The 14,266-nt window shown below is 42.3% G+C and overlaps 1 protein-coding gene across 2 annotated transcripts in view; it reads left to right on the top strand.

Moving 5' to 3' along the window:
- The window catches only part of Gpd2 (glycerol-3-phosphate dehydrogenase 2), a 164,693-nt gene that overhangs the window by 34,285 nt on the left and 116,142 nt on the right, over positions 1-14,266 (top strand). For both annotated transcript variants that reach the window (XM_008841740.3, XM_008841739.3), the window contains exon 2: positions 9,484-9,593. In XM_008841740.3, coding sequence (XP_008839962.1) covers positions 9,492-9,593 — 102 coding nt within the window. In that variant the 5' untranslated portion in view covers positions 9,484-9,491. The remainder of the gene's footprint in view (positions 1-9,483; positions 9,594-14,266) is intronic.

The following is a 14,266-nucleotide window of genomic DNA, read 5'->3' on the forward strand; positions in this document are numbered from 1 at the left end:
ACGAGCATAATGGTCTTTAATCCCAGTGTTTGCCTTTAATTCCAGCACAGGGGAGGCAAAGGCAGGCAGATCTCTTGTGAGTTTCAATCCAGTCTTACCTGGCCAGTTGGAGCTATAGGGAGACTTGTTTCAAAAACAAAACAAAAACAACCAACCAACCAAACAAAAAAACAAAAACCTTAAAAAGTATAAATTAAAACAAAGAAAGAGCGGCTGGAGAAATGGCTTAGTGGTTAAGAGCACTGGCTGCAATTGCAGAGGACGCAGGTTTGATTCTTAGCAGCCCCAGTGGCAACTAACAACCATCTGCAACTCCAGTTCCAGGGGCTCTAACGCTCTCTGAGCTCTGCAGGCATTGTACAATATGAGTGCACTTACACACATGCAGGCAATACACTCATACACACACACACATACACACACACACACGCACACAAATTAAAGAAAGAATGAGTGACTCCAGTTTAGGTTTGGCACCTGTTTTCATAACAGGCTGACTGCCTCAGAAATCTCTTTGGTTCATTTATGTTAGACACTCCTTGAAAAGCATGCTGGAGGGGATAGAGAGATAGCTTGGTGCTTGCTGTTCTTGCAGAGGGCCTGGTTTAGTTCCCAGCACCCACACGGAGGTTCACAAATTTCTATAACTCCAGTTCCAAAGGATCTGACACTCTCTTTTGTCCTTCGTGGGCACCAGGCATGTGCATGATACGCATACATCCATGCGGGCAAAACACTCAAACACATAAAATAAAAATAAAAACCTTTAAAGAAAACAGCAAAGTATTTGGGAGGGCTCTCCATGAGTTCTGATAGGAATCTCTTGCTTTTCTATAAAATGTTTCTACCATTGAGGTGCTTATTTTGGTCAGGGGATGTACTGTAGGCAGAGCTGACCCCCTTCCCTATTGTAGAGTGAATTGGTGGAGAAAAGGTAGTGCACAGTGTGCTTTGGTTGTTATTTGATTGTGTGAGCACTTTATTAGTGTGTTTGCTGAGTCTGAACCAAAAGATACTTCATTATGGACAACTGTACAAAGTCTCAGATATCACATTAGTTGAAATAATTTTTAAAAAAAAATCTTTCGAGAAAGGGTCTCGTAGCCTAGCAGGCCTGGAACTCACAGAGATCTGCCTGCTTCTGCCTCTGAGTACTAGGGTTACTGCTAGGGCCATGAGTAAAAGTGTGCAACGTCAACCCCAGCCTAAGGGTTTTTGTTGTTGCTGTTGTTGTTTGTTTTTAAGACAGGGTCACCCTGTAGCCCCAGTTGGCCTGGAACTCACTGTAGACCAGACTGTCCTCAGTCTTACAGAGATCCACCAGCCTCTGCCTCCTGTGTGCTGGGACTAAAGGTGTGCATCACCACCCCTGGCTAGGGTCTTGGTTTTTTTTTTTAAGGATTGGAATGGTTTTTATTATTATTTTTTTAATTTTTTTCTTTACCTTTTAGAAGAAGCATTTCATTACAGCTTTATCATACTCAATAACAATTTCCAGAGCAAAGATACATCTCTCTCAAAAGTGACTATAAAATTTTTAGATTCACAGTTGAATTAACACAGTTATACAATATTGAACTCAGTATAAACCGTGTAAGACATAAAATTGAATGAGCTTTTAACCTTTAAAAAAGATCTCCATTTCATTTTAAAGTATAATGTTTCTTACAGAAAGACTCATTGTTTTTGCTAATAACACTTAGATGTTGGCGCATGCGTCTTTAATCTGTATGTATATATCTGATCATTACTAGTCATGGTCGGTTACACTCGGATCCTTGGCACCTGTGTATGGATATGAAGTCATCGGGTAAATTTCAGTGGTAATGTTTATCACTTCTACTAATTAACATGATGTAAATTTTTATGCTTCCTCCTTAAATATAACTCTTTTTTTTTTTAATTTGTTGATTTTTTTGTGTGTGTGGTTTTTTTTTTTTTTTTTAAAGACAGGGTCGCTAGGCTGGCCTAGGTTTTGTATTTTAAAACATGTCTAAAAGTGGGTTTGGCGATGTGTGCATATAATCTTACCACTTGGGAGGAAGAGGTCAATGATCAGAACTTTTAAGTCCAACTTGGCATGGGCTACTGGATGGGAAGGTGCTTTTGAGCTCACTCTGCTTTCTTCCAGTCTCCTGTAGATTGCTGTCCATCTCTGTGACATAGACATATTGGGTAGAATTTCCTCTTGAGGAAGTCCTGTACTTTTGTAAGATTCACGTCCCTTTCTCTTAAAATAGTCAGTGGATTTATATGTGGTTGGACTGTGCTACTTGGGCCCCTGAGTTGTGCCTCTCCTGGGTGTGACAGTGTGACATGACTCAGTAGACGAGGGGGTGGATTTCCACGCTCAGCTAGCTACAAGGTGAGTGTGGTTGCACAACTGAAGTGTAGGGTTTGTGCTGCTTGCTTGTAACAGGTTAGTGATGCAGCACTTGCCTCTAGGTTATATCCTGGGATCTTTTTTGATGTTTGAAGTGCCTTGTGCAGCCAGGTATTCCAGTGTAGGCAAGCAGAAGAATGTGGAACACCTCGGTATCTTGCTGGAGAGTCCATGCCCCAAGGACTGCTAGGTGGTGACTGACTTACACTTGCTAGACAAGCACTCCACCACTGAGCTGCACTCTTTGCTTTTTGAGCCTGGTCTCGCTATTCATCTCAAGCTGGTCTTCTCCTTCCCTGTGTTTGGATAACAGACTTGCACTACCACGCCCAGCTGAAAATGATCTTTGAACTGTACTTTTTCTTCCCTCTGATCACACTTGGAAGGGATGCTTATTCCTGTGCTGGCATCATGAGACCTTCTCATTTTTTTCTGCAGTTAATGGTGAGCATGAAATTAGAAGGTCATTGCAGGTCACCGGGTTGATATATGAGGCCAGAAGGATAGAGTTCTATAAACAGGTCCAGGATTTCTTGCATAGTGGAGTGATGAATTTGTTTGCATAAAATCCTATTTAAAATTACATGCTGATGAGCTGGGCGTGGTGGCACATGCCTGTAGTCCCAGCGCTTGGGAGGCAGAGGCAGGCGGATCTCTGTGAGTTCAAGTCCAGCCTTGTCTACATATTGAGTTCCAGGACACCTGGGGCTACAGAGAGATCCTGTCTCAAAAAGACCGAAAAAAAAATTTACATGTTGATAAGGAAGACTGCTGAGACAGAGGATCAGATGGGAAGATCTGGAGGGGAGAGGTGTGTGAGTACCATAGGTCCATAGGTAGAGAATTCAGGGACTGACAAGCATGTTCTTTTCTTAGAATAAGTTTGCTATTATTGGTTGTTCCTCCGGACCATCTAATATTTTTCTTTAAATTTTATTTTATTTTTTATTGTATGTGTGTATATGGTATGTTTGTGTGTCTGTGTATGTTGTATATGAGCCATGACCTGTGTGGAGATCAGAAGACAGCTTCTGGGAGTCAGTCTGGGGGATTGAACTCAGGCCTCTGTGGCAAGCTTTACCGCTTTCCTGAGGGGGTTGTTACTTGCTTTTAAATGTCTGAAATGTTTAAGTTATTCAAATATGATTTAGCCAGGAGGGTAAATCTACTTAAACACTATAAATTACGAGACAGACCATCTTGAGGCTTTACCTTTGAACTGGAGGATGTAGGCAGGAACACTCAGTGACTGTGTGTATGAGATGTTTTTTCTCATTGTCTGCCAAAGTCACTGTGACTATACTGGGAGTCCTCAAAGGACAGTCAGGTAAGTTCAGTCAGCCAGCAACACATTTCTACAGACCTTAAGAAGTGGCAACTGCAGTTTTGTTTTGAGCACTCAAGGACATTTACTGGTTGTTTCTAGACTGGTTTCCCAAGCCACACCTGTAGCTGATTACGTTGGCTTTTTGTTAAGTTTGACATGTACATAGTCAATTTTGTTCTTTTCTTCAAGCAAGTGCTGTGTGAAGATCTCAAATTTCATTAATTCTAAACTGATCTCCTTTCCCCCCTTAAACCTGTTTGCCTTTCTCTATCTGAATGTTGTATCCTTGGGGCCAGTCCCAAGCTCCCAGGCTTTACTAACCTTACCATGTTAAGCCTCTGCCTACTCCCTGTAGTAATCACTTCTGAGGTCTCCAGTTGAGAAATTAGGGATTTCTTTTTAAAATATTTTATTTATTATTTTTATTTTATGTGTATGCGTGTATTGCCTGCATGTAGGCAAGTGCACCCATGATGTGCAAAGCCCATGGAGGACAGAAGAGGCTGTCAGATCCCCTGGAGCTGGAGTTACGGACAGTTGTTACCTGCCATGTGGGTGCTGGGATTCAAACCCAGGTCTTCTGCAAGAACAGTTAGTGTTCTTAACCACTGAGCCATCTCTCTGTGGTCACACTGTCCAGTGCAGCCTTAAACCAAAACCAGGCACATTCCCCTCACACAGGGACTATGTCATTGCCCTCTCATGGGCCTCTGTCCATCTCATATGCTTCACACAAGAATCTACTTAAACACTATAAATTATGAGAAAGACCATCTTGAGGCACATGAGTACATGGGTGAGGGCCATTTTGTTTAGGCTTTGTCAGCTGAGCCACTGCTCTTGCTGGAATCTGAGTTGGACTGTATTGGCATCAGAGCCAGTCCGAGTCATCTGTGTGTAAGTTTATAACAAGCCATAAAGCACTAACCTTGAGTCTGTGATAAGCACGTTAATGGCTTTGGGTCATTTTCTCTTTGGGTTTTTCTCATACTTTTAATGGCAGGAAGTGAAGATCTGTCTCTATTTTTGGTTCTGCTGTTGGTGGCAGGGAGATGAGGCTGCTGGTGGCCAGAACTGCCTGAGGAGTTCTTATAGGCACCTGTGCCAGATTCTTGAACAGGAACCTTGAGATGGAACTTTTCCTATTCCTTGAGTGCATGGTGGAAAAGAATTTCCAAACAAGTCAGAGTGAAACAAAGTTTTATTAAGAAGAGTCTATTAAGAAGAGGTAGTACAGCCAGGCGTGGTGGCACACGCCTGTAGTCCCAGCACTAGGGAGGCTGGTGAATCTCTGTGAATATTCAAGGCCAACCTGGTCTACACAGTGAACTCCAGGCCAGTTGCAGCTACAGGGAGACTCTGTTTCTTTTTTTAAAAAAAAATTATTATTTTTATTTTATGTGTATGCGTGTATTGCCTTCATGTAAGTAAGTGCACCTGTGTCGTGCAATGCCTGTGGAGGTCAGAAGAGGCTGTCGGATCCCCTGGGACTGGAGTTATGGACAGTTGTTAGCTGCCATGTGGGTGCTGGGATTTGAACCCGGGTCTTCTGTAAGAATAACCAGTGTTCTTAACCTCTGAGCCATCCCAGCCTCAGGGAGACCCTGTTTCAAAAAGAACAAAACAAAACAAAACAACAACAAAAAAAGAAGAAATAGTAAGTAATTTAGATTTTGGTGTAGGCGTTTAGAGATAGAAAGACACTTTTAGAATCTTCACAATAGAAATTCCTCCCTTCCTTCCTTCCTTCTTTCCTTCCTTCCTTCCTTCCTTCCGTCTATCATCTACTATATGATTCTGTGGCTTTTAAAATTACATTGTTCAAAGATACTATTTTTTGAGGCAGGGTCTCACTACCCTGCCGTGGTTAGTCTGGGAACTACCTATACTGATCAATGTGAACTCACATAGATCTGCCTGCCTCTGTCTCTAGTATCCTTGGGATTGAAGGTGTGGGCCACCATGCCAGGTTCATTGCTCAACGTTTTTTTTTTTTTTTTTTTTCTTTAATATTTTAGGGGCTAACAACCCATCTTAGCTCCAGTTCCAGAGGATCCGATGCACTCTTCTGTCCTCAGCAGGCATTGCATGCCAGTGGTGCTTGGGTCAGAAGAGGGCATCAGATTCCCTGGAACTGGAGTTATGGAAGGCCGTTAGCTGCCATGTGGGTGGTGGGAACTGAACTTGGGTCCTCTGCAAGAGCAGCCAGTGCTCTTAACTGCTGAGCCATCTCTCCAGCCCAGCCCTGTGACACTCTTTTTTTTTTTTTAAATGTTTATCTTTTTTTTTTTTGGTTTTTCTGAGACAGGGTCTTCTGTAGCCTCTGCTGAGATTAAAGGCATGCATCACCACACTTGACATACGTATCTTGAATATGGGTTTGTGCGTATGAGTGCATTGCCTACAGAGGTCAGAAGAGGGCACAGGATTGCCTGAGACTGGAATTACAGGCAGTTGTGAGCTTCCTGACATTAATGCTTAGACTAGAACACAGGTCCTCTGCAAGACCAGCATATGTTCTTATCCTCTGAGCCATCTTCTCTCTAGTCTTCATTGTGACATTTTTAATAAAAACAAAAATGTCAATGATGACCTTAGGTGAGACTGGTGAAACTTATTCACTGCTTTTGTTTTGAATTACCTAGGAGTGTGGTTTATTCATTATAATTAGCTGGATGATCTTATAGAAGGATTTGGTGTGATAGTGATCCTTTAATCATGAGTTCTTACATAAAATTATAAAAGAAGAAATGACTATAGTGAATATTGCTGGTAAATGGCAATATGTGAATACAAATTTTCATTAGTATTAGTGGCATCTTGAAAGTAAAGGATAATAGTCTTCTTTTCAAATTTTAGTTCTGGACAAAGTTAATTGAAACAGTACAGTTAGGTGGGTAGGAAAGCCACACTTTTGGAAAGAATCAGCTCTAAACCTAACTGGTTGGATAAGCAACTCATGGTGACACATTTTCATTGACTTACATGTAACATCCCACAGTTATCCTTGATGATGGGTAGCTTTTCCTTTATGAATTAATGAATGACATTATCAGCAAGACAGAAATAGTGATGCTACGCTAAGTCATCCAGCCACCACACTCACATCCAAAGGAACTACAGGCAGAATTCTGTCTGTATGGGGTAGGCATGTGACGATTTAGGTAAATAGATCTAGGAGTCTCTGTCCATTTGACCAAATTAACCTTGTGATAGCATGCTGTCTCCAGGCTGCTAGGATTTCTAGTGTTGTGACAGGCACCCAGGTGAACATTTGTGGGAGCACCTTGAATGGTGATATGCTATATGACAAATAGGTGTCTGCTCTGGTGTGTTTTTGGCTATAGAGAACGTTTGTTTAAGGGTAACCGAATGTTGAATGACTTCCCTAGCTAGCCTAACTTGTGTCTCCCACAGTTTAGGCAAAAGTGAAAATTATGTAGGGAAAGTGTAGTCAGTGGTGGCAGAGATGGAGACTCAGCTCCATGCTGTTGCTCTCAGCACCCTGAGGAATGTGCTCAGTCTTCTAGAGATCTTACTCAGGCAGCACAGGACTCCTGGCTTTGGCCAGAAAAGAATTTAGTACTAGTTTGTCTGAAGTAGAGCTGGAGTTTATTATAAATAGAAGGGCACTTGGGGAAAGAGTAAAGAACACCTGAGAGCAGGGCTGTGGGCTTCTCAGAGTACCAGTCTAGTAAAAGACATTTTTATAGCATAGGGGTCAAGAGAGAGACGGGGCGGGGGGGAGAGAAGAGAGAGAGAGAGAGAGAGAGAGAGAGAGAGAGAGAGACAGACAGACAGACAGACTCAGGGAAAGAATAATATACATCGAAGTGTGGGTATGGAGTCTTTGAGGGAGAGTTGCAATTAGTGTCCTAGCAGTAGGCATGCATACCAAAATGATGGCTCTTGGCTTACATCTCAAAGGGCTGCTAAGAAATCTGTGCTTTTTCCCTTTCTTATTGATAGATTATTGAGCAGCTCTGGAGTGCCTTGGGTGGGATTATAGTCTAAGGTAAAAACCAAAGACTCGGGGTGGGGGTTAGAACTTTTACTGTAAAGATGGTTTCCAGTGAGATATCTAGGAAATTGTAGGTTGACAGCTGGGGAAGTTGAAAGGCCTTAAGCAAACGTTGACTATGCTGGAATTCTTGATCTTTTCTGGTGAGAGGTTTTAATCAGACTCCTGGAGTGAGGGGCCTTTTCCTTCCCATGTCCCCTTCACTTTTCCTGTCTTTCTACCCTGCTTCAAAAGGAAAGTAGAGGACCCTGGTATTAGTATATTTTGTGAAATATTTTCTTGGTAAGAATGTTACTGAAAAAGTCATGTTAGAATTTCAGAGTTTGTGAGGAAGGAGAAGATAGTGGAAAAAAAAATAAAAATTTAAGAAATGCCAACTTCTATTTTAGTATATAATTTATAGTATTCCAAAATGAGTTTTCTGTAGAATCCTAGTTACCAACTCTACTGAAATTCTTTAATTTAGGATAGTAGAACAGATATTATACATTCAATATGGATCCTAACATGTAACAATTATAATTTACTTCTTTTTTTTTGTGTGTCTTAAATTAAAAATGCCTAGTTATAAACTAGCAAACTGTTGAGCACTACAGTGTAGGTAGGGTTGCGGTGTGTTGTTCAGACAGGTCTGATTTCCACCCATGCAAGAAAACAGGGTTCTGGCTTCTTTGTAAGAGGTGAGTGGGCCAGCTGCTTTTGTGAATGGAAGGAAAGTCTTAGGCAGGTCAGATTACTCACTCGTTAGTTTTTTAAAACAAAACAAAACAAAACAAAACAAAACTTAAGGCAGTCATACCCTTTTATGTTTAATATTGGAAGTGGACAAAAGGATTTTAGTGTTTTTATTTCTTGCAGTGTTTTTGGTTTCTGAAAAACTTAGAAAATAAAGTTAAGTACGCAGAGAAACTTCAAAAAGTTCATCCAGTCCAGTGGCAGAAAACAAGGGAGAAGGCAGAAAGCTCCCCCAGTGCAGTGCAGCTTTATTTAGAAGTACACTGAGCACAAAGGGCGCTTCATCTGGAGGCCTTGGAACTGGGCTGTCCTGTAACTCCAGCTAGAAGAAAACCTGCTTTCTTCCCCCTGCTGTCTTCTTTTTCCTTTTTTAAAAAGCTCTTTTAATGAAAGGAATTACAGCAGGTTAAGTTATCAGTTTGTCAAAGGATCAAGGCATGGTGTCAGCCGACTTCCTATCTGTAAAGTGTCAGGTCTTTCAGTGATAGAAATCTGAATGTGTTGGCTTTTGGCTTTCCTGAGAACTTCATTAAGAAGGGAAAACTCCAGAAGGCTAAAGCAGTTTGAAGCAAACACTGGCCGGAAGAACCTGAAGCTGGCTTGAGGTCTATTGTCCTGTTGAGTGACCCAAGACTTCCACTAGTTCTCCTTCTGGAGGGGATTAGCTGAGGAACACATTTGCAAGCACAGCATGAAGTTTTGTCAAATACACAATGACATTTCTTTTCACAGCTCTCTTGACTTTATACTGTTTAAATACCCTGAGTTGTCTCTCAATTTGCATTTCTTTCTTTAATTCCTGTCTGTTCTGAATGTAACTTTTACATAATCTATTCCCTTGTCCAGGTTTTTGTTTACTGCTTTTGAATTGTGTATGCAAGTTAGCATGTAGTAGCTTTCTTACTGTGTCTGCTTGTCCAGTTTAAGAGTTTCATAATCTGTACAATTTCTTTTTATTATGTGGATTATTATGCAATAAAGTTAACTTACTATTTTCCTTATTTTTTTCCTTTGTAGGCTAAGAAATGGCCTTTCAGAAGGCAGTGAAAGGGACTGTTCTTGTGGGAGGAGGAGCTCTTGCCACCGTTTTGGGGCTCTCTCAGTTCGCTCATTATAGAAGAAAGCAAGTAAGTGAGCAGCATGCACTGATGGTGTGTGTGTGTGTGTGTGTGTGTGTGTGTGTGTGCATGCTCACTCATGGCTGTGTTTCGGAATTGCTGTGGAAGTTTCTCAGGTTTTTTTTGAAAGATACTGAGTTAGAATTCTACAAACTATGTATCTCATGTTTTAAAATGTGAATGTCTTTTTCAAGAGCCTCTGTTTGGGCTCTGGTTTTGAAAAGGATACTCCATTTACAAATGCCAGGATTTGTTCCTTTGGACTTGCTCTGTCTGGCTCATCGAAATGCCTGACACCTTCTGTGTTCCTGCCAAGTTTGTCCTATTAGAAGGCAGGAGGTTGAGGAAGGAAGTGGGAAAGCCATGACCCTATTCTGCTTCCTGGTTTTATATCTTAAAAGGTTTGGCTGTTTGCTAGTAAGTATAATACCTTCTAGAAGAAGAACATTTTAATGGGGGAATGCCATGACAATAGGATTAGTATGAAGTTTCCAAAGAAAGTATTAAGTTTTCATTTTTCATTTCCCTTTCTCTTTGTATCACCACCGCCTGCAGTTAAAGTTGATGGCAGTTGATGGTAGGGAGTTTTCCCTTTTCAGGCTTGAGATGATGTTAATGCCCCAGTAGTTAGTTTTAGCCTTCTGGTTTCTATCCTGCTTCAAAGAGGAAGGTGGAGGAATTTGGTAAAGTTGTTTGTCACAGGGTGACAAGTCATGCTATTGCTTTTCTGCATTTTTATGGCTACCTTTAAGCCACGGATTTTCTTAAACTTGTTCTTGCTGTTTTTTTGTGATTCAAGGTCATTGAATCAGGCATGTTGCTTAAAAGTTACTATCCTGAATGGGAAATACCACTTTAAAAACACATCAGGAGCTGGAGATGGCTCAGTGGTTAAGAACACTGGCTGCTCTTGCAGAGGACCTGGGTTTGGTTCCAGCCACCCTTTACTCGGGTTCCAGGGGATCTGGCACCTTCTTCTGACCTTTGCAGGCTCTGCACACACATGGCACACTTACACGCAGGCAGAACATTCATACACATTTGAAAAAAAAAAAAAGCAGACTTTTTTTTTGAGATACAGTCTTACTCTGTAACCCTGGCTGGTCTGGAACTCGTAGCTTGTGTTTGGTTTGAACTCACAGTGATCCTCCTGGACTGGGATTACAGGCCTGATCCACCATGCCCAGCCTGGCCCTGAAATTCATTTTACATGTTCTCCCAAACAAGGGAGGTATGGAAGAGTTTGAGTCAACACCCCTTTTCATTCAGCCATGGGCACACTGCTCTGGGCTTTCCTGGTGAGTATGTTGCTTCCACTAACTGACTTGCTTTTCATTCTCTTTCTCATCTATTGATTGTGCTTAATACATCATATTTTTTAATTGCGTTAGTTTTTTTTTTTTTTAAATAAATGTGAAAGATAGTGCTTCTTCAGAGGCTATTTCAAAAGTTTGGAATGCAGACGTTAGGAATTAGATTACTTCTCTCATCTAACCCCCTGTTATCTGAACCGGTACAGGGAATTGCCAATGCCAAAGGTCATGATATCTAATATTTGTTGCTAAATTCGTATGTCTTATGTCTTTTAAGCACAGTAAGCATGTTTTACTATGAAGTTTATGGCATAATTTTGTTCCTAGTAATACTTTGTTCCTAGTAACATTTAAAAAAAATTTATGTGTATCAATGTATTGCCTGCATGTGTGTAAATGCATCCATGTCATGCACTGCCCACGAAGGTCAGAAGAAGGCGTCAGGTCCCCTGGAACTGGAGTTATGGATGGTAGTTAGCTGCCATGCGGGTGCTGGGAATTGAACCTGGGTCCCCTGTAAAAGCAGTCAGTGCTCTTAACCACTGAGGCATCTCTCCAGCCTCCCTAGTAATATTTTTTTTGGTCTTTTTGAAATGGCCTCTCTGTAGCCCCAGCTGTCCTGGAACTCACTATGTAGACCAGGCTGGCCTTGATCTCACAGAGATCCATCTGCCTCTGCCTCCCATGTGTTGGGACTAAAGAAAGGTATGCACCACCACACCTGGCTCCTAGTAATACTTTTTAAAAAATATTTATTTATTTTGTTTTGTATGCATGAGTGTTTTGCCTGTATATATGTAAGTGTACCTTGTGCATGCAGTGCCCGTGGAGGCTGTAGAGGGCTTTGGATCCCCTGGAACTGGGGTTACAGGTAGTTGTTAGCTGCCATGTGGGTGCTGGGAATTGAGCCCTGGTTCTCTGCAAGAGCAGCCAGTGCTCCTAATACCAAACCATCTCTCCAGTCCTGTCTATTTTCTTAAATTTGGGTTTTCTTTAGTAATCTCGCAGAGTAAACGTGATACTGCTCCAAAACAATGGAGTTGGGTTGGATTTTAGAAAATCAAAGCAAAATAAGGGCCTGCTGATTCCTAGAACATTTGTCTTTTTATTTCCAGTGTTAGACATCCTGACTATTCTAATAGCCCAATGACATGGATACCAGCAGTTTGAAGTCATTTATAGTTTCAAGCTGGCAAGTTCTGTTAAAAAATCTACCATAGGCATATCAGTCAGTGAGTTGCATAGGAAATTAACTGCTTTTGTGATGACTCCTGTCCCTTCAAGACATTGCCATGAGCTAATATTTTGGGGGCAGCCAAGTGTAATGTAGCCATAGGGATTGGGGAAAATCAGACAAACTCCAGAGAGAGGAAAGAATTTATTTTAGCTGGTGACATAACGTGACCACTGGCCTCCCTTAATACAGCTGTTGTCTCTCAGAAAGTATCTGCCAATCAGTATCATTGGAGGTGGGGGTGGGCGGTTCCTAATTTCAAGAGTTACCCCCCCCCCCCAAATTTGACTTTTGAGTTATGTGGATTGACTGCATTTTTGTGTCACAGTGCACTTTCGGAGGTCTGAGAACAACCTGTGGGGAGGTGGTTCTCTCCAGGGACTGACTACAGGTTGTCAGGCTTGGCATTGAGCACTTTACTTCCTGAGCCATCTCACCGGCCCTTCCTCTGGTTTCTCTTAACACAAACAACTTATGTTAATATTTATCTTACCCTCATCAGTGATAAGTGGTGTTCACCCTTGACCCATGTGAAACCTAGATACCCCTTACCCCCACCCCTTTCCAGGTCAGTTGTAGAAGTGATGGTGGAGTGCTGTGCTCTCTGCAACCTGACGACATGACTGTTAGAAGTAGTCTTTTGGAGCCGGGCCAGCCCAGATCTTCAGGTTCCTTTGAGGAAAAGAGATGAATGTTGACTGATTTGGTTTGACCTTGTCTGTCTCCAAGGATGGGCTTTATGGCAATGCAGCTGTTTCCTCATCCCTCTAGGGTTTTTAGAGCAATCTCTTCTTCCTTTCATCTTCCTGAACCTTTACTTCCTCCTCTTTTCTCCCCTATTTTTCAGTGTGAGGACTAAATCCAGGTCTTTACTGTATGCTAGGCGTCTAGTTTACTATAGAGCTACAATCCCAACTTGCTACCATTATCTTAAATTATACTCAAGACAGGAGGTGAGATAGGTGTTAGCTCCCCTAGGCAATGAGGGATGGCCTTTGTCCTGAGCTAGTCACAGGAGACCATTCCCCTGCCCTGCAGGGATCATCTCTCCAGCCACTCTAGGGAGCATATAGAAGGTGTGTGAACTCCTCACTAATTTGGCTTGCTGTGTGCTCACAAAAGACTCAAAAATGAGTCTCAATAAAGATCACCTCGGTCTCCATCCAGTTCCTGCCATAAGTCCCACAAAAGATCACTGGGCTAGGCAGCATGTCCATATTTCCTCTTGGAGCCCTTCTCGCTCTCCTGACTTCTTTCGCAGTCCTTGTCCATGGTTCCTTATTCTTGCTGGGCATGAGATGACAAACTCTGAAGCCACTGGCTGATTGGCTGGCTTTGGTCACCTTGGCCATCCAGCATCCTTGCTCCCCAAATTAAGCTCACCAACTGCCAAGAACGGTTCCACCATCAGCAGGCAAACAGCTCTGGGGTGGATATGTGACTATTTCCCTCTCTCCTCCCCCTTCCTCCTTCCCCTCCTCCCCTGTTTCTCTCTCTTTTTCTCCCCTCTACTCCCCTCACCTCCTTCTCTCCTCCCCCACCTCTCCCATCTCTCCTCCTTTTCAGTTCTGAGGATTCACCAGGGCCTCACACATTCTAGGCAAGCACTGTACCACAGAGCTGTACCTTCAACCTCCTTTTGACTTTTCATTTTAAGATAGTCTCACTAAATCGCTCAAGGTGGCTTTGAGCTTGCTGTCTTTTTTCCTCAGCCTCCTGGGTAGCTAGGTTTATGTAACTGTACCACCAGGCTGGGCTCAGTATTTTAAAATTTGCCTGTCCCCTCCTCCCTTCCCTTCTTTTCCCCTCCCTTCCTTTTCTCTTCTCTCTCCTTTTTTTTTTTTTTTTTTTTTTCTTTGTGATACTCAGGATTGAACCTGGGGCCTCACATGTGTTAGAGAAACGTTCTCCTACTGTATCCTCAGTTACTGTGGACTTTTTTGGAAACAGTACAGATTGGTTTAATAATAAACTTTAAGCTGGAAGGACCTTAGATGACATCTTACCTAGTCTTAACAGTGGGGAGAAAGGAAGTATCTGGTCCTGGGAAAATCTTTTTTACTTCCAAGGTGCTGGCAGACCAGCGTGGGTGAAGAGGGCATGAACTCCAGGAGAGGGTCTTGGAGCACTTCCGG

The sequence above is a fragment of the Nannospalax galili genome, unplaced genomic scaffold (assembly GCF_000622305.1).
Source record: "Nannospalax galili isolate Female #2095 unplaced genomic scaffold, S.galili_v1.0 scaffold1181, whole genome shotgun sequence".
Classification (NCBI taxonomy): Eukaryota; Metazoa; Chordata; class Mammalia; order Rodentia; family Spalacidae; genus Nannospalax; species Nannospalax galili.